Below are 25,188 nucleotides of genomic sequence, written 5' to 3' on the forward strand. Positions count from 1 at the left end.
GGTTTAAGATAAGAGGCGACAAAAGCCGAAGCAAAGGTTCCGAAGGAAAAGATGACATGATAGCAAAACTAGTCGGGAAAAAGCCAAGGCAATGTGAGAAAGTTCCAAAGAGAATCAAGTCAATACCATTCTGAAGGTGCAACGAGGGCATTGCGAGAATGGGTGGGGGCGAATGTCACGGGCCGCAGTCCAAAGCCCGTGACCATCGCACAAGATGCACCCCATGAAGGTCTATCAATTAGATGGAGATCATTTAGCCCACAAGAATTGGCCAAATTCAGAGAGCTGTTGGAGAAGCCTATCATATTGAAGCCTAGGTGGCCCAATGATGCAAATATGGAAACATAGTCTACCTTGATAAATATGGGAACTAACCTTAGAAGATTGATAGTAATCATATCTTGTAAATCCCCTGATTTAATGGATAGGTTTAATCTCATCCGTCGATGTAATTTAATCTAGACCGTCAATTTTAGGGGAGCTCGACTATAAATAGAGAGCCTCCCCCTCACTTGTAAATCATCCATTGTATATTTAATTCTTAAGAGAAATAGAATTCTTTGAGAGTATTTACTCAAACACCTCTCGTGCATTGTTTCCTGTGGCTTTTTGTTCTTTTGAGCCTTCTTTTGGCTAAGTTGCTTCCGCTATATAAATTGGTGCCTTGGAGGAATTCTAAATGAATCATCTCTTTGTGGTGGCTAGGCTAACTTAAGCGTGTTTGCATCGAACGGATCGTCTAAGGTCACACAGAACACGAGAAGAAAATTCTAGCCCCGTGACACTAGCACATGCATATATATGATTGAATAAATGTAAATTATAAATAATAACTATTAAAGTAAAATCTTTGAGTTAAAAACATATTAGGGGGAAATAATGAGAGAGAATTTGAAAAAAGGTAAATTTGTCATTTTAATCCCTTTAAATTAAAAAATAATAATGATAAATTTATAGTATGGCCTCTAAAAATTTATTATTTAATTTTGATCCTTAAAAAAATATTCTAATTTCCCTAGTTGAAAGAGGTTGAAGTTTACGTTAGAACTTTTTAAGTTCGTTTTGAAATATTAACCTAATAAAGTCGGTAGCAGGGATTAATTAAGAAAATAAATCATATTTATGAGATTAAGACTTTAAAAAAAAAAACTAAATAGTCAATGGGTGAAAATTATTTTTTCTTTTTCTGTTTAGGGTAAAGCGCATGTCGCTGTGAAGCAATTTTGACCATTTTGGCTGTGGACTAGCGTACACCTTAACATTTTTAGTGTGATCAACTCTTCCTAGGGGTGGGCATGTTCCCTCAAGCAGGGACAGTTTTCTATAGGGGAAATGATGTGGGCCAAAACAGAGAGTAGATATGGTCTCCTCCGCCTATGGTATTTCTTAAATTGAATACAGATGTGTGCCCAGCCCATGAACACCTCTAGTAGAAGCCCATGAATACATATGGATATGGGGAATAGGAAGAAATATTGGGAATAGGAAGAAATATTGAGAGTTGTAGTGTTCTTCAAGCTAAACTTTGGGCCATTTTTTATGGTCTCCAATTAGCTTAGGAGGCTAAATGGACGAATATTATTATTGAAACATACTGTATATTGGCTATCAAAGGTATCAATGAAGATCATAAAGGACATTCCAATAGGGACTTGATTTTGTGGATCCAAGAATTGTGTAAGCGGGAGTGGACAGTGCTAATAAAACAAATACCTAGAGGTGAATTTTGCTTTTAATATCTTGGCAAAGTTGATGAAAGATTACCCTTTCGACAAGCAAATTTTTCATGTGGATCCTCCTTTGGTTGATGAACAAGTTCGACTTGATATCCAATCGGGTTTCTACTAGAGGTGTTCATGGGCTGGGCCGAGTTCGGGCTGAGCTCAACTAAAAATTCAAGCCATTTACTAAATCCAGGCCTCGCCCAGCCCGAAAATGGGCCTAAAATTTTGCCCAAGCCCGGCCTGGATAAAAATGATAAACCCAAACCCAATCCGACCCGCCCGTATTAAATTTTATATTACTTTAATATAATTTTTAAATATATAATATATCAAAAATACTAAAAACATCAAAATAAATATTTCCTAACAAATTGAAAATAAATTTTAAAAAATATGTAGGCCTCTAAAATAATAACAAAATTAACAAATACCTTTAAAATAATAACAAAATTAACAATAAAATAAGTTATACAATATCCAAACAATAACAACAAAATAGTAGCAACATAATAGTAAAATGGTAGCAAAAATGAAGAGAAAACAACAAGAAAATAACATAAAAAAAAACATTTTTTTGTCATTTAGTGAATTCGAGCTAGGCCGAGCCAAAAATGCCTTACCCAAAGCTCGGCCCATTTTTTAAATGGGTCTTTTTTTGTCTAAGCCTATTGTTTGAACCTATATTTTTGCCTAAACCCTCTCACATTTCAGGCAATCTTTTGGGCTAGGCCGGATAGCCCAACCCATGATCAGGTTTAATTTCTACTCATACCTTGTAATTAATACTTTTTCTTGTTACCAAAAAAAGCAAAAAACAAACCTGATCCAGCTCAAACTGAAACGGGTTGCAAAATAATTTATTTATTTTTATCAAATTGTATGATAATAAATCTAATAATTTTATAATTCAATCAACATTTGTATAATAAAAATCTTGTTATATACATAAATAAATCTTTAAAAGCAAAAAAGACAGTCAAACTCGAATAAACTGATCGAAACGAACCGAAAAGAATTGGTTTAATTATTTCAATTTTGGCAATAAAGTCGAACGGTTCAGTTTAGCTTTTGGTTGGTTAATTAATTTATTCAATTATGGATATCTAAAATCCGCATAAATTGAACCGACTAAATGCACATAATTAACTGAAATACGAAGAAATTAAAAAGAAAAATAATGCATAGAACAATATATGTTGTATTATTTCCTTTCTTTTCAATAGTTTTCCAATTCCATGCTCTGTATTTATCAATAATTTTAAAAAAAAGAGATAGATTACAAATTTCTCTTTATATTATTAATTTTTTTGTCTTGATTGTTCAGTAAAAATCTTCTTCATTGATTGACTTACAGTAGTTCACATGCAGAGAATGGCCAGCAAGCTTTCCTGCAAGAACATCATTAAATGTAGTATTGTGAGAGTCTCAAGATCCAACCAAACCCTTCAGCCGAGCATAGGACATGATGAGTATGAACAGAGTTGCACAAAATATCCCAGAGACAATGACCACCTATCACACAAACATGAGATCGAATGAACGATCAATCACCGGGCACAAAGTCAAAAAGTCGGTCTAAAATTGATATATAATACTTTTAACAGATGAAACACTTTGCTCACCCATTTAAACATGTATCCATGATTAGTATCCCACGTATATGGAATGTTCATCCCAAATATTGCAGCCACTAAAGAATAGATGGATAAACACACAGTTCCTGAACTTAGAAAGAGCTCTAACTGCAAAATTTTAGTATCAGTTTCAATTGTTACATTGTCATAGTTACTTAGAGCTCTAAGTGAAAAATTATCATCACTGGAATATGTTATAGAAAGAACTTTGACAGACCTGGATTAGCTGGTTTCGGTGGTTGTCAAGCTGCAAAAAGAAAAGAAAATCATGGTATACAGCGCAACAGATTCAATTGAAATTTTGTGTTTTTCAAGCTTATGATGACACAAACCTGAATATTGATGTAATCCTCTGTATCATCAATATATTCACGCAGCTGCATAATTTCAAATTAAACAGCTAAAACTTTAGAATATAGATTTCAGAAAATAATAGACAAAAGTCAAAACCAATACATGTATTTCTTAATACTGGAGAACAAGCTAATTATAAGAACAAAAAAAGGGTACAAGGGAAAGAGTACCGTTGTTAATTTGTTCAATGTTCCATCAATTTGCATAAAGTAGGCCTGCAAAACGGATTATTACCAACTTAGACTTTTGGGTAGACAAATCCTTTAACATGAGAAGTAAATCATTGGTGTAACCTCCAACAACATTTCAAGCTCCTCGACATCATTCTCATCTCCACGAGCTGTTGCTATACTTGCTCTACTTGCTCTAGAAATCTTTGATCCTATGGTAGGAGAGGCAAGATACCAATTTGCAGCACCTGACCCACTAACAGGTGAAGTTCCAGCCAACTTTCTCGACAAATAAAGGTCAGCCATATCATCATCATCATCCAGTAGTTGTTCAAGTTCATCCCTTACCTACAAAAATCAATGATCACAACAGTGTTCCTTGTCACTTAATGTAACTACTGAAACAAATGTTTTTTCACTTCCAGCCTCCATTACAATCTAGGAATGTCTGTCTGTAATATGCAAGCAAGTAATGGACTATTCGGATAATAGAGCTAATGACTTTCAGGAATACTGACATGAGTAAAAGAGTGGATCCAAGAAATGGACAATAGTGTTTCTTCACATGCTGTATGTTCTATGTATAAAGATGACTCCGAAGAATAATTCATTGGCTGCAATACATCATTACAATAAATTTATTGGTTCATTGATGTCATTTAAGGTTAGGTTGGAAGAAACTTCAGTCTCATTGGCCGAACGACATCAAAACTTAGGACTTCTATTTCTTTTGGGTTCATTTAGGATTTCAGCCTATAAAAATTTGGCTTGGCCAGCCATTGTAATCGAACATTTTTCTTTCTAAAAAGAAAATCAAGCATTTTCATCAATCTATATGTTAAGCGATACAAATCAGTTTGGTTTTCCCTTAGGTCAAGAGCTAGTTATTTTGATCATAGCTGAACTCATCAATCCCTTAGAATGATAAATTACTTAGTCCATTTAATAATCAGCGTTTCTAGAAGGTGAAAATCTGAAGAATGCATTACTAGATATACCAGTAATTACCATATAGACAATACTGCATATGATAAAATAACAAAAGTTTCACATACACATATCAACACGAATGAAGTACCCATTATTACCTTTTGTACCCGAGCAGTCAATCTGGTCATTGCACTCTTCAATTTACGAACTCTATCCAAATTACGACTACTAATCTGCATACAGTGTATTTCACAAATTGTAATACAGCATGAACACAGCCCAGAGGAAAGGCAGGCAGACAACAAAAATATTCAAGATATGTAAAATTATAAAGGTGAATGTGAAATAACAATTACCTGGGAGGTAAGCTCGTCTAAAGCAGGATAAGCTGCAGTCTCTAGTTCTAGTGTACGTGCTGCTAGAAAACTACAAATAGATTCCAAAGCAACCTCCAGTGCTCGGAATTCAAACGGAGACTCTGCATGGCATGGAGCATATGGTTTAGATGTCAAAAACGTTATATTAAGGATGAAATTGCTTAATATGCCAAATGAGTTTCCGCGGTTAATCAACCTAGCTTATTGATGTACAAGAAGCATACCATCTTCGTCACCCTCAACATCATTTTGTCCACCAGTGTAGTCCTGACCTTGCTGAATAGCATTCATTGGAGGCAAACGTCTCTTAAGTTCTTCAACAACAGGGACAACATTTTCATCAGATGGATCTCGAAGCAAAACCTATTTCAAGTACAATATGATTTATTTTCATCGAGTTTATGAGCTAAACTGAACAGCAAACTTGATCAGCGAAGACCCAAAGCAGCACAAATTGGCCAGACAAGTAGATTATATCATCCAAAAGGCATAGTACTCCAAACTTAAGAACTCAAATAGAGTTTCATAAACAATAATTGATGTTTGTTCGGGTTCATATAAAGCATTATTCTGACAGTTCGTCCTTCTTCAACTTTAATTTCCCTATAGAGCACTAAATATTATGAACTAACCACAGAAAATTGTTCCAAGCAAGTTTATATTCTAGAAAAAAGGCAGAACTACTTTTGTTTATCTCTAATTCCACTTCAGCTCCTAATCCTTTCACTATAGAACCAAATTAGCAAACTCCACTCCACCGATTAAAGAACTAAATCCAATAGCAGGCAGTAGTCTATAGAATCCAAGAAATGAAAGAGACAAATTCAAGATCTAACATTATCTACAAAAACAAACAAGAAAAATGTTTAGTCAAAAGCTAGAACTCAAACAAAAGCAATCAATCAAACCACAGTACTCATAAGCAACTTCAGCTTCATCTCCCAAATCCCAAATATCATGAAGAACTCCGAAATTAAAGTTTTTTATTTTTTATTTCTTTTAAAAGAAAAGATCGACTGAATTGGGAAAAAGGGAGAAAAACCCACTAACCTCCTCAGAAGTAATAATTGCCTTGATATGCTGCAAATCCAAAACCACAAAAACAAAATAAGCAAAAAAAGATTAAAAAAGTTCTTTAAAATCTTTTTTTCAGAAAGAGTTGACAAAATGGAACCTCTAAATTTAAGACAATAGCTCCATCGCGACCGAGAATGGTGGAAGGGTAAGACAAGAGAGGGTCGAGTATGCGTAAATCTCGGGCATGAATGTTTACTCGATGCATGATAGCATACTTGTCGACGTCAAGCACGGTAGTCTCCCCCGTGCTATCAAGAAGGACCCAACTTCGAGAAGACTGCGCCTTCTTCTTCACCGCCACTACCGCCTGAGGGTCCGCCGGCACCACGTGCACCATTTCTTACCATCACACTCAACTACTCCCACCCAACGACCTCCGCTTTTCAAAAATCTAGCAACGAAGAGAACTGTTTTTTTTTTTTTCAAAACACTTCAAAATTTCCCCATTTTCACATGAACTTAAAGGTCTTCTTCTATTCTTTCTGATGTTTAATAAGAGAGCTGCTCTTTTTTAAGAAAGGTGGGTGGCTTTGGAGTTTGGATCGAAATCGAACATGAAAACCTGGCTTTGGGGACGCTGGGAATTTATTCTTGTTAAAGAATATTTTAAATTTTAACTGCGTAAATAATATGCATGAGGTGGGCTTCATTTCTTGTCCCTTTACTTTATTGAAAATGCGATTTAATCCCTATATAATAATCTAATTAAATCAAGTCCCCTTATTATCAGCAATTTAAATCTCCGTCCAGATATTATTCTAGTTTAAGTTTTATAATGTGCAAGTCTTTTCCAAAATTATTCAAGTTTAAATTTGAATGTGTTTCAGCTATAAATTCAATTGTACTCTTTAATAATTAATCCTTACTATAGTTATTCAATTTGTATTATTTGTAATTAAATTTATAATTCTACTTATAATTAGGTAAAATTATTTTAGAGTCAAAATTAAATTATACTTTTTTGTAAGACTAAAGTACAATTTTATCATTATTGACTGTCAAAATATAATTTTACTATAAATTAAGTTATAAATTTACAGATTTAAGAGCATCTAAAAGGAAAAAAAATTATCAGGAGGGACCAGGGCAAGCAGGCCGGCCCCCTTGGTAGCCACTCCTTGTAACTATACTTTTAAAAGAAAAATTCACATTATTACCGGTTTGATCCCTCCAATTATTAACTCTAAAGTTCCCTTTGGATGGCCAATTATCTCTAATTGGTTTGATCTTAGAAAACACCTAAGCAAGTGAATTTGAGACTTCAAACGCATCAAACCCCTTTTTTCCATTAACTATTTTCCCTCCGATGTATATTTTATCCTTAAAAGATAAGTAAACAAAATCATTCGTACTTCTTATAAATTTAAACTTCTTTTTATTATCTCATTTCATCAAATAATTTTTTAATTCATAAATATTTAAAATAAATACATAAATTTAATTTTACAAGATAACCTAATAAAATGATATTCATTATATGATTACTTTTAATAGATTTCCATTTATTAAATATAAGCGATTAACTTTACAAATTTTAAATAATTTCAAAAACTTTATTATTTACAAATGTGTTTCCTTCTTGTTCAATGAATTCACCTCGCTATATATTTACAATTGAATCAAACACTTCTCTCATTTTTATTAATTTCATTATTGCATCCAATATAATAATTACAACAATTAATTTCAATGCGACCATCATTTTAATATCATCCGAGTCAATCTCACCTCTCACCCAAATAAATTTTAAATATAAATTTCAAAATTAAAAATATTTTTTACGATAAATATGATTTGATACAATTTTACATTAAAATCTTATTTTTAATTCAATTATACCTATAAAATGAAAAAAATAATCAAATGTTTAATTTTGTAAAATTTCTTTTAAACAATTATTTTTATTAAAAGCAAAAGAGAAAGTTATTGTACATGTCAAAAAACGTTGTTATATTATTTTTAGCCTACAAAACATCGAAACTTATTTGGATAAATTATACAGATGATTATTCAATTATGCTCATATTATTTTTGGTTACCTAACTTTAAAATTTTTCAATTTAGGCACTACCGTTTGAATACATTCATGTTTTGGTCAGTCGCCATTAAATTGATAACGAAAAGCCTTTTTCTAATAACACATTTAGTCCTCAATACTTACATATTCTATCAAATTTATCCCTAAACTTCCTAACCAAAGCTTTCATCTTTTAAACATAGAGACATTCCACATCTATTAATTATTTTATATATGGTTGAACTTATTCAATTCAATACACTTCCCTTTTCTTTATTTTTTAAGAAGCTAATATTAGAAATTAACTAAACACAATTAAAAATAATAGAAAATATAAATTTTAAAAATATAATATATAGTAATTTACTACTTTTATAATGATTTACCACTTTTGTCTTGATACGGTTTTATGAGAGTTTTTATAAACTTTTTATTTATGTATTTAATCTAATATATCATGGTCTATGAGATTGTCTTATTGGCATATACGACAAATGGTTTTGAATGTTGTTTTAACCGCCAACGATGCACTTCAAACTATTGTATGGGAATAACCCATCATATGTTTTATATAATCCTGTAACTTTTATAAGACTTCTGCCAGATGTTTGTCTAAACACATTTCTATTGGCATATTACTATTTTAATTGTTATTTGCTATTATAATGGGGTATATGCTAAGACTTTAAACCTTTAAAAAAATTTCAAGTATTTTTGTTAAACCTAAATGGTTTGACGTTGTGACTTACCATACTCAAATTCGGAGATTATATTGGGCGTGGGTGTTACAAGTTTTGGTATCAAAGCTGAGGTTGAGTCGATTCTCGAAAATTGAAAGTTATGTCATGCCTCGCCATGCATGATACATCTCTGGCTTAGTCCTGTAATTTTATCTAATCTGAATTTTATTGTAGTTGTTAAAGAAAATGTCAGAAGGATCAAGAGAAGTAATTGTTGAGGAGATTGAAAGCCATGTACCTCTAGCTTAGGAGAAAACTCCTACAACTAATCTAGCTGCTGCTGGAAATGCCTTTCAAAATGTCTTCTTTACCATGATGAGTCAGATGTTTGACCAGTTCATGGGGACAACTCAAGCACCCTAACCTCTGCAATCTTAACCAAAAATAGTACAACCAATGCCTCATGTACCTCTAGTACCAACTGTAACCCAATCCAAGGGTGATCCGGTGAGAGAAATAAGAAAAAGAGGCACCAAAGAATTTATGGGAGACAAAGATGGTGATACCACAGTGGCAGAACAATGGTTATCATGCATCTTTAGAGTATTGAGGAGTTAAAGTGCATGATGGTGGATAGCCTCTTGTGTGTAGTCTCCTTGCTAGAGGGGGATGCGTATCAATGGTGGTAAATGCTAACAAGTGTGACCCTTGAAAAGTTGATAGATTGGGAATTCTTTTTGGAGAAATTCCAAGAAAGGTATGTGAACTAGATGTATGTTGAGTAGATGAAAAAAGAGTTCTTGTATGTCAAGCAAGGACAAATGTCAGTGATGGAATATGAACGGGAGTTTGTTAGACTCAGTCATTATGCAAAAGATATGTTTTAGATCGAGAAAGCTTTCTGTGTGAAGTTTGAATGCGGCTCAAGAGATGAAATTCGCGCCCTAGTGGTGACATTAAAATGTAAAAGTTTAGTGGCCATGACAACCAAGACTCACAAAATAGAAATGATAGTTCAAAAGAAGAGTAGGGTGTATGACAGAGAAAGATTGAAGTGTGGATTTACTAGTCCACCACTCACGTTGAATTTTAAGAAGCCGAAAGATAGAAGCTTCTTGGCATTAAGGACAGATTCACAACCTATGAGTTTCAGGCGAGATGGAGTTGGTTGACAACCTACCTTGATGGCAAGTATAGGTGGATCTAGAATGATGAGGAATTCAATTTACGAGCACTGTGGAAGAAATCATAGAGAAGAATGCTAGAGGCATACTGGAGCTTGTTTTCGGTGTGGGTCTTTAGACCATCAGCTTAGAGGCTGTCCCTCCAAGATTAAGGTGAACAATCTACGCGTAGGCCTCAAAATTTTTAGCAAGAAGCGAGATCAGGTGTGGCAGTAAAACTAGGATCAGTTTTGGGGGCTTCAAAAAAGAGTTTCACCAAGCCCAGCTCTAGAGTATCTGCCAGAGCATATGTGATGAAAGTCAAAGAAGAGGTTGATTTTCCAGAGGTTATAACGGGTAATTTTTCTTTTCTTGGAAACAACATTCATGCATTAATAGATCCGGGGTCAGCCCATTCATACATCTGCACTAAAGTCATATAAGGTTTGAATCTTGAAGTTGATTATTCTAAGACAAATGTATTACTAACCAACGCCCTTGGTCAAAGTACGATGGTTAATAGAGTTATTAAGAACTATCCATTGATTTGTGGTGAACACACATTTTTGGTAGATTTGTTGTTGTTAAGCTTTCATGAGTTTAATGCTATTCTCGAGTTAGATTGGTTGAACAGACATAATGTTGTAGTTGACTATCGAGCTGGTGGTGTACGTTTGTTGACTATAAAAGGCAAAGATGTGTTGATGCTTGGCGTACAGACTAGTTTGGTGAGTAGAATAATTTTTATAGTATCTGCCAAAAACTAATTGGTTAAGAGTGTGGATGCTAACTTGGCGTACATTATAGATTCCTCTAAATCAAGAAGCGTGGCTGATCATGAGGAGCACTTAAGGATTGTGCTAAGAACTTTACACGAGAACAAGTTGTACGCCAAATTCAGCAAATATGAATTTTGCCTAATTGAAGTTCATTTCCTTGGTCATGTTATTTTTATTGAAGGTATTAAGGTAGATACTGATAAAGTTAAAGCCGTGCTTGATTGGAATACACAAAAGAATGTTACTAAGGTACACAACTTCTTGGGTTTGGCGAGTTACTACAGAACGTTTGTAAAAGGATTCGCCATGTTGGCGACACCTATCACGCGGTTGTTAAGAAAGAAAGAAAAGTTCAAATAGACAGAGGCTTGTCAGAAAAGTTTTGATAATTTGAAAGTTATTCTAATTGAAGCTCCTATTTTAGCCCAACCAGAATCTAATGTGGAGTATACTGTGTTCACGAATGTATCTCTTAATAGGCTAGGATGTATGCTTATGCAAAGAGGAAAGGTTGTGGCATATGCATCTCGCCAACTCAAGCCACATGAAAAGAATTATCCAACTAATGACTTAGAGCTTGCAGTAGTAGTATTGACACTAATGATTTGGAGACATTACCTTTATAGGGAGAAATGTCGCATGTTTTCAGACCATAAGAGTTTAAAGTATCTAATGATGTAGAAGGATTTGAATTTGTGCCAACAATGTTGGATGGAGCTTCTAAAAGATTATGATCTAGCAATTGAGTACCATCCTAGAAAGGCTAATGTGGTAGCAGATGCTTTAAGAAGGAAGATTGTTGCAGCTTGTGGAAACACAAAAATATATAGACTTTTTGTACCATTTTTAACTCAAATTCATGCAATCTCGTAGTAATTCTTGTTGAAAAATATAATACAATTCTAAAATAATTAAATTGTACTTAAATTATTAACATATTTAATTTTAATTAATTTTGATAAATTTTTATTTATTTTCGACAGATTCACACAAAGGGTGAAAATTGGCTCTATAGACAATGTTAGAAGCACAAAATCGGGGAGCGATTTTTGAAGCATCAAGGCGAATTAATTTTTCAGCCTAAAATGGTCCAAATTATGAATATTAATTCATAATATAATTAATTTTAATTTTAATCCAATTTATTTTGGGTTAAATAATTAGTATTAATTAAATTATGAAAGGAGACCCAGTTGTGCTGAATTGAGAAGACCATCCAATCAAGCAAAATGTGTAACACCCCGAATTTTGGGCCTAGAAGAAATAGGTTTTGAACAAGGGAACAGTTAGGAGACTGCACATAAATATTTAGTTGTGCAAAGAAGTGACATAAATGAATGTCTGCTTCAGTGGTTAAGTGATTTAGGAGTGTTTGGAAGTGTCTGAGAAGTCAAGGGTTCAAGCCTTGGCTTATGCAAAATTTTTATTTTAAGTGAATAAAATCCTTGGATCTAGATAGTAGGTTCTTAAATTATTATGGTTAAAATATGATACAAAGGAGTTGTTGGTCTAGTGGTAAGGGGCGTGTGAAGTGTACATGGGGTCTAAGGTTTGAGTGGTGGTGCATCAAAAAGGGAGTATTTATTTTGCTGCCTAATTCGTGTGGGTGGTAGAGTTGGATTGAAATACCGCTAAATGGAGTTTGAATTGGTCATGGAGAGAATATTGGGATTTGGGGAAGTTGTTGTTGAGGAGAGATATATATCATCTCATTTGTTCCTTGTTCTTGATGGGAGATCGGTGAGGAATCTGCAAATCGCATCAGCTGTGTAACTACCCCACTGTAACTGTAGAATGACAAAAGTCGAAAAGCTGAAATACGGCGTTGAGACCACACGAGTGTGCGATCACTCGTGGGGAAAGCCAAACCTACGAATCATGGGCGATAAATTGTAGAGGCCTCCATGAGCATTTTCATGGGCTTAGGCCGTAATGGGCCACATTGGGCTGAAATGGGTCGTGTGGGCTCAAGGGGCTTGTGGGCCTCACATGGATAAAATCCACGATTTGTAGCAAATTCTGGACTGGGTTGTGTAGATCTCTTAACCGTGGTGAAATCTGGGCTGAACGGGCCACATGAGCGTATAAGCCCACTTGGGTCGAGTAATGGGTCTTGGGCCCATTTACACTGTTATGACCGAAATACCCCTATAGGGTAGAATGATCGAAATACGCTCATAGGATGAAATGACCTGAATACCCTCATAGGGTAAAATGACTGAAATACCACCATAGGATAAAATGACCGAAATACCTCCATAGGGTAGAATGACCGAAATACCCCCATAGGGTAAAATGACCGAAATACCCCTATAGGGTAAAATGATCGAAATACCCCCATATGATAAAATGACTGTTATACCCCTAGGAGATGAAATGACTGTTATGGCCTTATGTTATGTATGACTGATTTGCTCTATGATATGTATGGCTATGACTGAGCATGACATTTTGCATACACGTATGATATTATGTCACAATATATTACATGGGGATGGGTTGTTATATTTGGAGAAAGTGTACCATACTAATAAGGTTGCACGGGTCGCCCAAGATGACTGTGGACCTATTGATGGCTATATGTCGTTTATTTTACTGGCAGCTTTGTTGTAATACTGTTTAGTGCCGCAACCGGTGCTAACCTTGGTGTGTTTGGCTGGGTGGGTCGATTTTATCCCCACATGGTATGTTTGGCGGAATAGAGTGGTGTGTAGAGGTTGGATTGGGTAGGATTTCTAACTGCATATATGCACTGATTAATGATTTTGTACTATTACTGCATCGATTAATGATATTACATACTGTTCACTGTATGACTGATATCTGTGACTATTATAGGCCAAAGCCCTACTAATTACTGACATTGTGATGGGCTCAAGCCTAATCGTTTCATCGTTACGGAAAGGGTTTAGCCCACACCGAATCGGATCATATCGTAATGGGCTCAGGCCCAAACTGCATTTATCTACTGTTTAATTGACTGTTTGCTTGTTAGGGGATTACGCACTGAGTTTTCGCAAACTCACCCCTCTGTTTAACTATATAGGTAATCCCTAGTTGTAGGCGGGTCGGTGCTGCAAGGGACTCAATGATGGCCACACAACTGTATCAGCTTTCATTTTTAGCTTTTGATTTATAAGTAACTAGATTTGGGTATTTTTATGTAAAAAGGCCTATTTAAAGTTATAAACTTTAAATTGGGGTTTTTATTTACTTAGTTTGATATAAACTGCTAGTTGTAAAAAAAAGATGGGCTTTCAAAAAGTAACTGTTTTCAAAGACACCACATTTTCGCAACATTTCCTAAAAAAATAACTTTCGCAATAAATGAGATTTTGGAAAATTTATAACGTTTTAAAAGTGATTAGCTTTTAATGATGCACGCTTGGAAATGAACAATCCGTTTTGGAATCACCGTTTAATAAGAAAATGATTAATTGATTTTAAGGATTTCAACGACTACAAGTTTTACACTAAACACCTCAATGTGACACTGCTAGATTTGGCCATAACTTCTAGGCTGAGTGTAGGGTGTTACAAAAGGGCTGCCCAAAACCGTCCAACAAGCTGGCCTTATCAACTCAAATTAGTTGATTATTTGACTTGAAAATCAGCACTTGAAGTTTCCTTGAAATTGCATTCAAACGCCTCCACTTATCAAGCTTTTGTAGATTTGCCCCTAGCTAAATTTAGCAAGTTTGAAACCTTCAAACTTGCCACATGTTTGGCTAGCCAAGGGGGGTCTATGGCTGCTAATTTTTTTTCTATTTTTAGCAGTCAATCCCACCTATAAATATCCCCTTTGCTACTCATTTCAGCTCACCTCTCATAGCTTTCATTCTACATTTCTCTCCCTTTCACTTGCTTTTCTCTCTATCATTTCCTATTTTTTCCCTTCCATTCCCCTTGTTGATTTCCCTCTTGGAAACAATTCATTCAACCACCTTGGGTAGTAGCATTCAAGTGCTTGTAGAAGCCTCGGTTCAACAAAAATGAGCGGAGAATGAGGAGCAGAGCAAACTAGTCAAGCTTCGGAGAAACACCATATTTGGTTCTAGTTCCCTATCCTTTAACTTTTATTGTTATTGTTATGAATATATCTATGAATATTTGTTATGTTTTTATTCTTAATTTAATTAACATGCTTAAATTTAATTCGTGTTAGGTTGATTGCATTTCATCCACTTAAGTTATTAAAATCATGTTTTGTTGTTATAAGTCTTGGTAAATTGTTTGATTAAGTAAAACCATGATCATGTTATACTTGCATTACAATTGTGAGGTAATTAATGAATTAATTATTAATTGTATTGAAATTACAATTAATTGACACAATACTTAATCAGTGCATGTTTAATCTTCTAAGCTAGCTAAGGGTTAAATTAGCGACGGTATTAAATGGTACATTAGCCTTGCATAACTTGCAAGAATTTTGTGATTAAATTGTTTCAATGTAGGTATATATTGTTACCTCACTTAATATTTTACTTGCTTATTAGAATTGATTAATTGTTTGAATTGACATAGTGATATGTTCAAGAGATTAGTTAATTTAGTAAGTCTCAGTATGTGCTATAGTTAACAAATTACCAAGTTGCCGTGAATTTATTCATAACAACATGAACATTGTTTTGGTAATATTAAGTTAAGAAATGTAATTAATCTAACACAATTATGTCATCTTGATTAAAATCTTCTTTTGAAATCGTGCATTAGAACTTTTATTTTTATTTTATTTTATTTTACTTAGTTAAATTTTAGTTTTAATTACTTCCTCAAAATCAAAATATTTTTAATCACCAAAGTGTTTGGATTTCATTTCATAAATAATTTTCTTAAACAGTCCCTGTCTTATTACTTGTTGCGATTGTGTACACTTGCACATTTCCATCATTCCAAGTTTTTGGTGTCATTGCCGGGGACAGTTTTAAAAGACATTATTTGTGAAGTTGTTAATTTTGCATTTTGGTCTATTCTTTTTTGTTAAATTTTAATTCCAATAATTTTTGTGTGTATTTGTTTCAGGTGTTTATGAGTATTGATCAAATTAATGACTTACTCCTCGTAGACCCTAAAATTGAAAGAACTTTTAAACAAAGGAGAAGAATAGCGAACCAAAGAAGGATCGAAGAGATGAATTTCGAGAATCAAAACCAAAATCAAGGAGGAGCATTCGCTTATAATACTCACAATCCGATTATTGTTGCTGACGACAGGAACTGTGCCATTCGAAAATATACCATTCCTTTATTCAACGAGCTCAATTTGAGTATTAGGAGACCTAAAATAGAGGTAAAAAAAATTCAAGTTGAAGCCTATCATGTTCCAAATGTTGCAAAATATGGGTCAATTTAGTGGGATTCCTACTGAAGATCCACATCTTCATACTTGAAGTGTAAAATGATGAAAAAGGGAATGATGAGTTGAATTGATGTTTTTATTTAAGCTAAAGATAGTAAATGCAATAGAAAGTAATGAAATGCAAATGAAAATAAGAAAAATTGAAAGGGTTTAAAGTTTTATAAAATTCTACTATGCTAGGGATGATATGTATATGTGATGTTGTGGATTCATTCACTTTGTGAGTTATTGAATATGGTTTCATGAATCTTGCGGTATTGGTATAGGATTATCTTTGATATGTATAAATTTCATATTTGAAATGGATTGATATGATTAAAGTTTATACGAGCTTACTAAGCATTCATTGCTTACGTAGTTGTTTTTCCTTACTTTTTTAGATTATCGGAAGCTTGATGGGGTTGGAAGCTTGTCGGAGTTATATCACACTATCCATCGGCTCTATTTGTACTTTTGGATGTTTTGATTTTGGTTATAATGGCATGTATATGTATTTTTGGCTAATGATTGGCCTATGTGTTTTGGTTGTTGAAATAGCCATATGGTTTGGCTTGTGTTATGGTATCTTGGTTGTGATTATGGTGTTTTGAATGTTGAAAAAGGCTTGGTTTTGGCATGTATATAAATGACCTTAATTTGGTTGATATCATAGATTGTTATGCTAAAAATGTTTAAGTTGGAATTATTGATTAAGTATACATATTATAAATGTCTTGTGGTTGGTATGAATGTGGTAAATTGGTACATTTGCTATAAATTGAGTTATTAAATGATTAAAATTTTTGATAGTTTTAAAACGTAAACTCTGGTAATGCTCCGTAACCCTATTTCAGTAAAGGATACGGTTTAGGGGTGTTACAATCGCAGCCCTTAACTCCTTGAATCACCACCCCGAACACCTTCATTCAAAGTCACCAACTACTGCACCTAAACAATCCTTAAAATTGCCACCCTCTTCAACTCTAAATCTTACCATTGGCTACTCAACCACCTACCCAAAACTGAAACCACCCTTAACATATTTTCTAAGTCTAATGCTAAGAGTCCCTTCATCTAGCACCATTTCATGAAGTGAACAGTTTGATATAATGGCTATGCTACAATTGCGCAACACATGCAGTTGCAGCAACAAGCTTACTGGAGATACTAAAAAATGCGGGATGACTCAATTAGAGATACATTTAAAATATATATATTTCATAACCCGTTTATTTTTGTGCTTGAATTTCTAAACTTTATACTCAAACCATGGACTCCAATGTCGAGGAAAGAACGAGGCGATTGGATTCTGAGGGGTCTGCAAATAAATAAAAAGGGGGATCTTGTCTCTATTTTATTTTATCTCTTAGGATATTTCTATTTCTCGCATAATAAATCAAGAGGTTGAAATCATTAATAAAATTGAACAATTTATAAAATAAGAAGTGTGGCAATAAAGTATGTAAATCATGCCATAAAATTTTAGTTCCTTAGGAAAGCTAGGCATGCATGAAAGTTTAAGTCTCTAGAATTGATTTAGTAATTTCTTGAGGCGAAATCCTAGGAAGTATGGAATCTTGAAAATGATTTAGGCAACATTTGTTTGGGCCATTGGAGCCTTTCAAGCCAACCTTGATGAATTTTTTATCCCTTGAAACCCAACTTTGAGACTATATGACCTAATTCTATTTGAACCTTTGTAATATTTAGTCATCACTTCTCTCATAATTATCTTTAAATTGTCTCGAACACTAGACTCAGTACTATTCAAAATATTCTTTGAAAATAAGTTTGGGGGAGTTGATAAGAAGTATCAAATGCTCAAAAAAATTGTAGTACATACAGCAAAATGCTCGTTAAAAAAAAGACAGCATATGTACTTGAAAGAAATAGATGTACAAAAGAGCATGTAAAAACAAAATGAGTTGGTATATTGAAAGTAATTATTCTGAAGGTTTGATGCAAGTCGAGTCTAGGGTATTTACCCTGAATTTATCTATCTTTTACCTACCCCTAGCCTAGCCACGTTACAATCTATTGTAAAGATCTATTGATTCAAGTTTCTATGCTACCTACACTAGTGGGGGGAAATTGCTATGTTCAGCATATGAAGACATAAATTAAATTTAATGGTAGTAGCTTAATCTTAAATTAGGGAATAAAATCAAATTGGTAGGGATTTAACATGTCTTTATTGAGAAAGTATTTAGTCTATTTTGCTATGATAATAATAATTGAGATTAATTTGAATGATATGCATACTTAAGTAGCATAAATATCAAAATTTTTGTTCTTGAGCATAAATATACTAAATTCATAATTTTGGGAAGAATATTTCTTGAAGGAATTTTTCATAGGTATTTCCAAGAACTTTTTTTCAAATTATGCATTACTCGGGATGAGCAATGAATTAAGTTTGAGGTGTGGAAACACAAAATATATAGACTTTTTGTACCTTTTTAACTGAAATTCATGCAATCTCATAGTAATTATTGTTGAAAAATAGAATATAATTATAAAATAATTAAATTGTTCTTAAATTATTAACATATTGAATTTTAATTAATTTTATAATTAATTTTGATAATTTTTGATTTATTTTCGACAGGTTCGCATAAAGGGTGAAAATTGGCTTGGCAGACACTGCTAAAAGCACAAAACTGGGGAGCGATTTTTGAAGCATCGAGAAGAATTAAATTTTCAGCCAAAAATGGTCCAAATTATGAATATTAATTCATAATATAATTAATTTTAATTTTATTCCAATTTATGTTGGGTTAAATAATTAATATTAATTAAATTATGAAAGAAAGACCAACTGTGCTGAACTGAGAAGACCGGTCCAATTGAGAAAAAAGAGCTGCCCAAAACTGTCCAACATGCTGACTCAATCAAATCAAATTACCTGATTATTTGACTTGCAAATCATCATTTTAAGTTTCCTTGAAATTGCATTTAAACCCCTCCACTTATCAAGCTTTTGTATATTTTCCCCTAACTAAATTTAACAATTTTGAAACCTTCAAACTTGCAACATGTGTGGCTGGCCAAAGGGGTGTCTATGGCTACTGATTTTTTTTCTATTTTTAGCAGCCAATCCCACCTATAAATACTTCCCTTTGCTACTCATGTCAACACACCTCTCACACCTTTCATTCTACACATTTCTCTCCCTTTCACTTGCTTTTCTCTCCTTCATTTCCCATTTTTCCCTTCTATTCCCCTTGCTGATTTCCCTCTTGGAAAAGAGCCATTCAACCACCTTGGGTAGCATCATTCAAGTTCTTGTAGAAGCCTCAATTTAACAAGAACGAGTAGAGAAAGAGGAGCGGAGCAAACTAGTCAGGCTTCGGAGAAACACCAGGTTTGATTCTACTTTCCTATCCTTTAACTTTTACTGTTTTGTCCACTTAAGTTATTAAAATCATGGTTGTGTTGTTATAGGTCTTAGTAAATTGTTTGATTAAGTAAAACCATGATTATGTTATACTTGCATTACAATTGTGAGGTAACTAATGAATTAATTATTAATCATATTGAAATATTAATTAATTGACACAATACTTAATCAGTACATGTTTAATCTTCTAAGGTAGCTGAGGGTTAAATTAGCGATAGTATTAAACGGTATATTAGCCTTGCATAACTTGCAAGATTTTTGTGATTAAACTGTTTCAATGTAGGTATATATTGTTACCTCACTTAATCTTTTACTTGCTTATTAGAATTGATTACTTGTTTGAATTGGCATAGTGATATGTTCAAGAGATTAGTTAATTTAGTAAGTCTGTATGTGCTATAGTTAACAAATTACCAAGTTGCTGTGAATTTGTTCGTAACAACATGAACATTGTTTTGGTAATATTAAGTTCAGAAATGTAATTCATCTAACACAATCATGTCATCTTGATTAAAATAATCTTTTAAAATCGTGCATTGGAACTTTTATTTTTATTTTATTTTATTTTACTTAGTTAAATTTTAGTTTTTAATCACTTCCTCAAAATCAAAATTTTTTTAATCACCAAAGTGTTTGGATTTCATTTCATAAATAATTTTCTTAAACAGTCCCTATGGGTACAATAACTTGACATTTACTTATCACTTTATTACTTGTTGCGATTATGTACACTTGCACATTTCCATCGTTCCACTTTGGCATCCTTTCGAGTGAATGTTTCTCTGGATAATGATGAGTCACTTTTGCCAAAATTGACTGTTCAACCTACTTTCCTCTCCCAAATTTTAGAGGAATAGTTAAAAGATGTGCAGTGTGATACGTATAAGCAGCGTATGTGATCTAGTGAATTAACGAGCTTCAGCCTGGGAAAAGATGGCAAACTCTGATTTATGAGAAGGATGTATGTGCCTTCTAGAAATGGTCTAAGGCAAGAATTATTTAGGGAAACTCATCTGGGACCCTTTTCACTTCATCCAGGAAGTGTTAAAACGTATCGTGATTTGAGAAGTTTGTACTGGTGGTGTAGAATGAAGAAAGAAATAACAGAGTACGTCTCAAGTTATCTGACATGCCAACAAATTAAAGCAAAACATCAAGTTCCCTTAGGCAAGTTGTACCCCTTAGAGATGCTTGAGTGGAAGTGGGACAAGAGCACTATGGGTTCTTTCGGGTCTTCCTCTCAGCCTTTCGAAGAAGAACTCAGTCTGGGTAATTGTATATCAACTTACTAATTCAACCCAGTTCTTGCTTGTGCGCACAAATTACTCATTGGAAAAGTTGGCCGAGCTCTACGTTTCTAAAATTGTACACCTCCATAGAATTCCAACATCCATAGTTTCAGATCGAGACCTAAGGTTTACGTCGAGATTTTGGATACAACTACAAGAATCATTGGGAACGAAGTTACGATTTAGTATTGGCTTTCATCCTCAGTCAGATGGGCAATCTAAAAGACTGATTCAAGTTCTGGAAGACATGCTCAGAAGCTGTGTTATAAAATTTGGACTGAATTGAGAAAAATATCTTCCTTTGGTAGAATTTGCATATAATAATAGTCATCGTGCTAATTTGGGAATGTTACCATTTGATGATTTGTATGGAAGAAGGTGTATATCACCCACCTGTTGGATGGAATTCAGTGAAAGGAAAATGGTTGGTCTTAATTTTGTACAAGAAATAAAAGAGAAAGTTTCAATCATTTGAACTTATCTGAAAACTGTTCAAGATCTCCAGAAAGATTTTGTCAATCTAAAAAGGAAAGAAATTCCGTTTGAAGTAGGTGACAAAATATTTGTAAAGGCTTCTCCTTGGAAAAAGATCATAAGGTTTGGTCAAAAAGGAAGGTTAAGTCTGCGTTTCATAGGTCTATATGAGATTCTTGAATAGGTTGGTCTAGTGGCATATAGATTGGCGCTACCACTAGAGTTATCACGGATACATAATGTGTTTCACGTGTCCATGTTAAGAAGATATCGATCTAATCCTGATCATGTGGTACAAGAAAAAGCACTGCAAGTGTACCTAAACTTGTCCTATAAAGAAGAACCTATTCGTATTTTAGCTAAAGAAGTAAAAGAGTTGAAAAACAAAAGATTCCTTTGGTAAAGGTATTATGGAGAAATCACAATACAAAAGAAGCCACCTAGGAAAAATAGAGTTTGATGAAAGAACAATATCCTCAACTATTCACCAGTAAGAATTTTGAGGATGAAATTTTCTAAGTGGAGGGAATTGTAACAGCCGTTAAGCGGATATTATATCAAGTTACTATTTGGTGTGTAGTTTACGCTAAGAGTAGAAAATGAGTTAGTTAATGGAGTAATTGTTTTTGGTAGTGTGTGTGGCGTATTCTATGGGATTCAACATTTGGTGAACTCTAGGTTTTTGAAAACTTTAGGGTTTGGTAGACTCTTTTGTTAAGTTATCTGCCAACCATAGATGTTTTGGGCGAACTCATTATTTCGTAGCTCGATAGATTTGTCTTCGTGGTTAGTATATGTTACGATGACGTAATAAGTGATGTTAGAGTTTAGTTGAGACCTAGTTAGAATTGAACTAGGATATTGTAGATGATTTCATACTTAATTAACACTTCTCAAATTTCTAGAGCAATCGTGGGATCTTTGACTACCTACTAAGTTTTGTTATTGGTTGTCTCTACTATATAAGGATATTAGGCTAGCATGTTTATACATTTTGCTTCTGTTTCTACTTCTTCCTTACATTTTCACTGAAGCTTTAGAAATTCTAAGTTAGAATCAGTAGCAAAGAGTACTAGTATTTTAGCTAACACCACTATTACCACCAGATTATTGGTAATTTCTAGTAAAGCCTTAGGTCATTATCGAAGGAATTTACTTATTTACAATAATGCATGCATAAGTTTTAGAATTGTTCTTGAGGAAGGAAATTTCCTGATTCTAGGTTACATGCTATTGATTCATGCATGCATGTAAATTTTCAATAGTTTGATGATCTGATAGATGTATTTGTCTCTCTTTTAGCTCAGGAAGTTAACGAAGGTCCACGCAATAAGGGCAAAAGACCTACTGAGTAGACTATTGTGTTAGATTTTCTAGTGAGTTCCTTCTTACTTCCATGTGTTATAAATTATTTTGATGTATAAATTATGTAAGGTAATTATATCTTCTCAATAACGTAATTTTGTGGTGTTTGGTAACCGGTGTTAAACTAGTATTGTTAATGTGTGAATGGTCAGTTCATGTTTTGATGTGAATATCCTCCTTGCTATACAAGCTCATTACCATTTATATGTGAATTGTATATTTCAATAGAGAAGAAGGGGATATGTTTGTGATGCCTCTGATAGAGCAACTATATTGCAAACTGGATTGGCAGATCATGAGAGAACCTACATAATTGAACAAAACTAATATGAGGAGTTAAAGAGGTTTATGCATATAAATACGTCTGACCGATATGACTCTGATTTTGAATTCTGGGTCTGAGGTTGACACAAGGATGGGTTGTTTGTAAACTGTGCTCATTGTGTAAGTTATCGTTAAGTTGGCGCATAGTAACTGCCAGTGTGTGATGGTAAGTAGGCCTGTTGAGTCTGTCTGAGTTATGCAAATGCCTTTTGGTGTATTATGAATAGTACAACTAGACCTCTCTTAAAGTTTGAGTGTCATTATGAACATCAATGCTTGTCTACCAGTAGTATCTTGTATAATGTTGCATTTTCTTTATTTAGAACTCACTAAGTTCGTATGAACTTAGTTTGTTATCTTTTCCTTCTCAGGCGTGTTGAAAGAAGAAAGTAATTCTACTGAGAGGGACTACGCCAAAGCTATTGTCGTAGTGACCTACTTGTCGAACTTTTGTATCATACATGACCTTATGTAGATCTACTTTGTAATTGACCTGTAAAATGATTTACCACTTTTGTCAAGATACGGTTTTATGAGAATTTTTATAAACTTTTGATGTATGTATTTAATCTAACATATCATGATTTATGAGATTGTCTCATTAGCATATATTCCAAATGGTTTTGAATGTTGTTTTAACCGCTAATGATCACTTGAAACTATTGTATGGGAATAACCCATCATACGTTTTATATAACCCTGTAAACTTTTATAAGGCTTCTGCCAGATGTTTATCTAAACACATTTATATAGGCATATTACTATTTTAATTGTTATTTGTTATTATACTGGGGTATATGTAAAGACCTCAAACCTCTAAAAGATTTTCAAGTATTTTTGTTAAACCCGAAGATTAGATCGGGCGTGGATGTTACAGGTAATACCAATTTTGGGTTCAGTCCCGCTTATATGACTTCCTAAGGTCGTCAAGCCTAGGGTTTTAAGTTTTTCCTATCCCAACTACCTGATTCGTTAAGAAACCATACATAGAAGCTAATTAATCTCACATCCACTTGTTAATCTCTCGTTATCGGATTAGTTCCCTATGGATCTAACACACATCATGAACTTGATGAAAAATATAAACATTAAAAAAAATCAAGAAAAGAGATGAGAAAAATCCTGATATATTAATAGTGGCGTGAATGGTAATCCGTCAAATAGTTTGGTGTATCCACAATCTAAATTCCACAAAGAACAAAATAACAACTAAACTAAAATTACAACTGGAAAGAAAACCTAAATTACAAGTAAAAAATAAAACTAAATAGTAGACAAAAGATTAAAACTTAGTAAAAAATATCCATGAACTATGCAGAGCAATCCTATTTATAGGCCTAGGGTTGGTCGTCGGTCATTGGCCTAATTCAGCTGACTAATATTCGTTAAAGTTTGTTGTGCAAATGAAAAAACCCTTGACTTATTAATTAGCCTTGCCATATCGGTGTCGCAACACCCTCTGGGCTGTGTTGCAACACAGTTGGCAGTCTACTGTCTTGGGCGTGTCTTCAGGGTTGTGTCATAACACCCTATGGCTGTGTCGCGACACTGAAGGTAGTCTTCTTGTTTGATACTTTTTTTGTTGTGTTACGACATCATAGCAATTTGTTGCAACATTGTAGGCAGTCTACTAACTTCATGCCTCTGAATAATGTCCTGCACACTCACTAGACATGTTAGTTTACCTTTAAGCCTTCTTTGGCCCACAAGGTCATATAAATACTAAAATTGCTCATTGTATTATCAAAGGACTAAAAATGAAGAATAAACGAAAAAATAACTAAATTTCTTTTCTACGAGCTCATTAAGTTTGGAAAATAGTTTAATCTGGTACAACAAATTGCAACATATCAACTATGTATGCATGACTCGTACACTTTGATTTAATTAAAAGTCTAAGTTCGAATAGATAAGGAACCGAAAGCTGGTGCATTAGGTGTACGACTTCTACAATATGTAATGTTATTCACAATAGTGTAAGTCATAGCTTGAGACATGAGTAAATGATATCCTCTCATTGACATTACATGGTTGATGAAAAGTAAACGTGGCCACGGGTTGTTCGTCTTTGTGATAATGACTTGATTACTA

The 25,188-nt window shown here is 33.7% G+C and overlaps 1 protein-coding gene across 1 annotated transcript; it reads right to left on the reverse strand.

Moving 5' to 3' along the window:
- Nucleotides 1-2,902: 2,902 nt before the first annotated feature.
- On the reverse strand, nucleotides 2,903-6,864 carry LOC105777789 (magnesium transporter MRS2-2). The gene is made up of 11 exons (XM_012601251.2): nucleotides 6,364-6,864; nucleotides 6,240-6,269; nucleotides 5,414-5,552; nucleotides 5,169-5,290; nucleotides 4,971-5,045; nucleotides 4,006-4,230; nucleotides 3,883-3,927; nucleotides 3,691-3,735; nucleotides 3,576-3,605; nucleotides 3,347-3,466; nucleotides 2,903-3,236 (listed from the first exon to the last, which is right to left on the reverse strand). The coding sequence occupies exons 1-11, from the start codon at nucleotides 6,601-6,603 to the stop codon at nucleotides 3,150-3,152; spliced, it is 1,158 nt and encodes a 385-aa protein (XP_012456705.1). The 5' UTR covers nucleotides 6,604-6,864; the 3' UTR covers nucleotides 2,903-3,149.
- Between the last annotated feature and the right edge of the window lie 18,324 nt (nucleotides 6,865-25,188).

This window comes from Gossypium raimondii, chromosome 10 (genome assembly GCF_025698545.1).
Source record: "Gossypium raimondii isolate GPD5lz chromosome 10, ASM2569854v1, whole genome shotgun sequence".
NCBI lineage: Eukaryota > Viridiplantae > Streptophyta > Magnoliopsida > Malvales > Malvaceae > Gossypium > Gossypium raimondii.

What these genes read in the sequence shown, in the direction of transcription:
- LOC105777789 (XM_012601251.2), bottom strand. Translation starts at nt 6,603, where the DNA reads ATGGTGCACGTGGTGCCGGCGGACCCTCAGGCGGTAGTGGCGGTGAAG. An exon ending in CTATTGTCTTAAATTTAGAG is followed by an intron (nt 6,270 to 6,363) that starts GTTCCATTTTGT and finishes TTGGATTTGCAG; the next exon opens with CATATCAAGGCAATTATTAC. An exon ending in TGACTGCTCGGGTACAAAAG is followed by an intron (nt 4,231 to 4,970) that starts GTAATAATGGGT and finishes TGATTTTTGTAG; the next exon opens with GTAAGGGATGAACTTGAACA.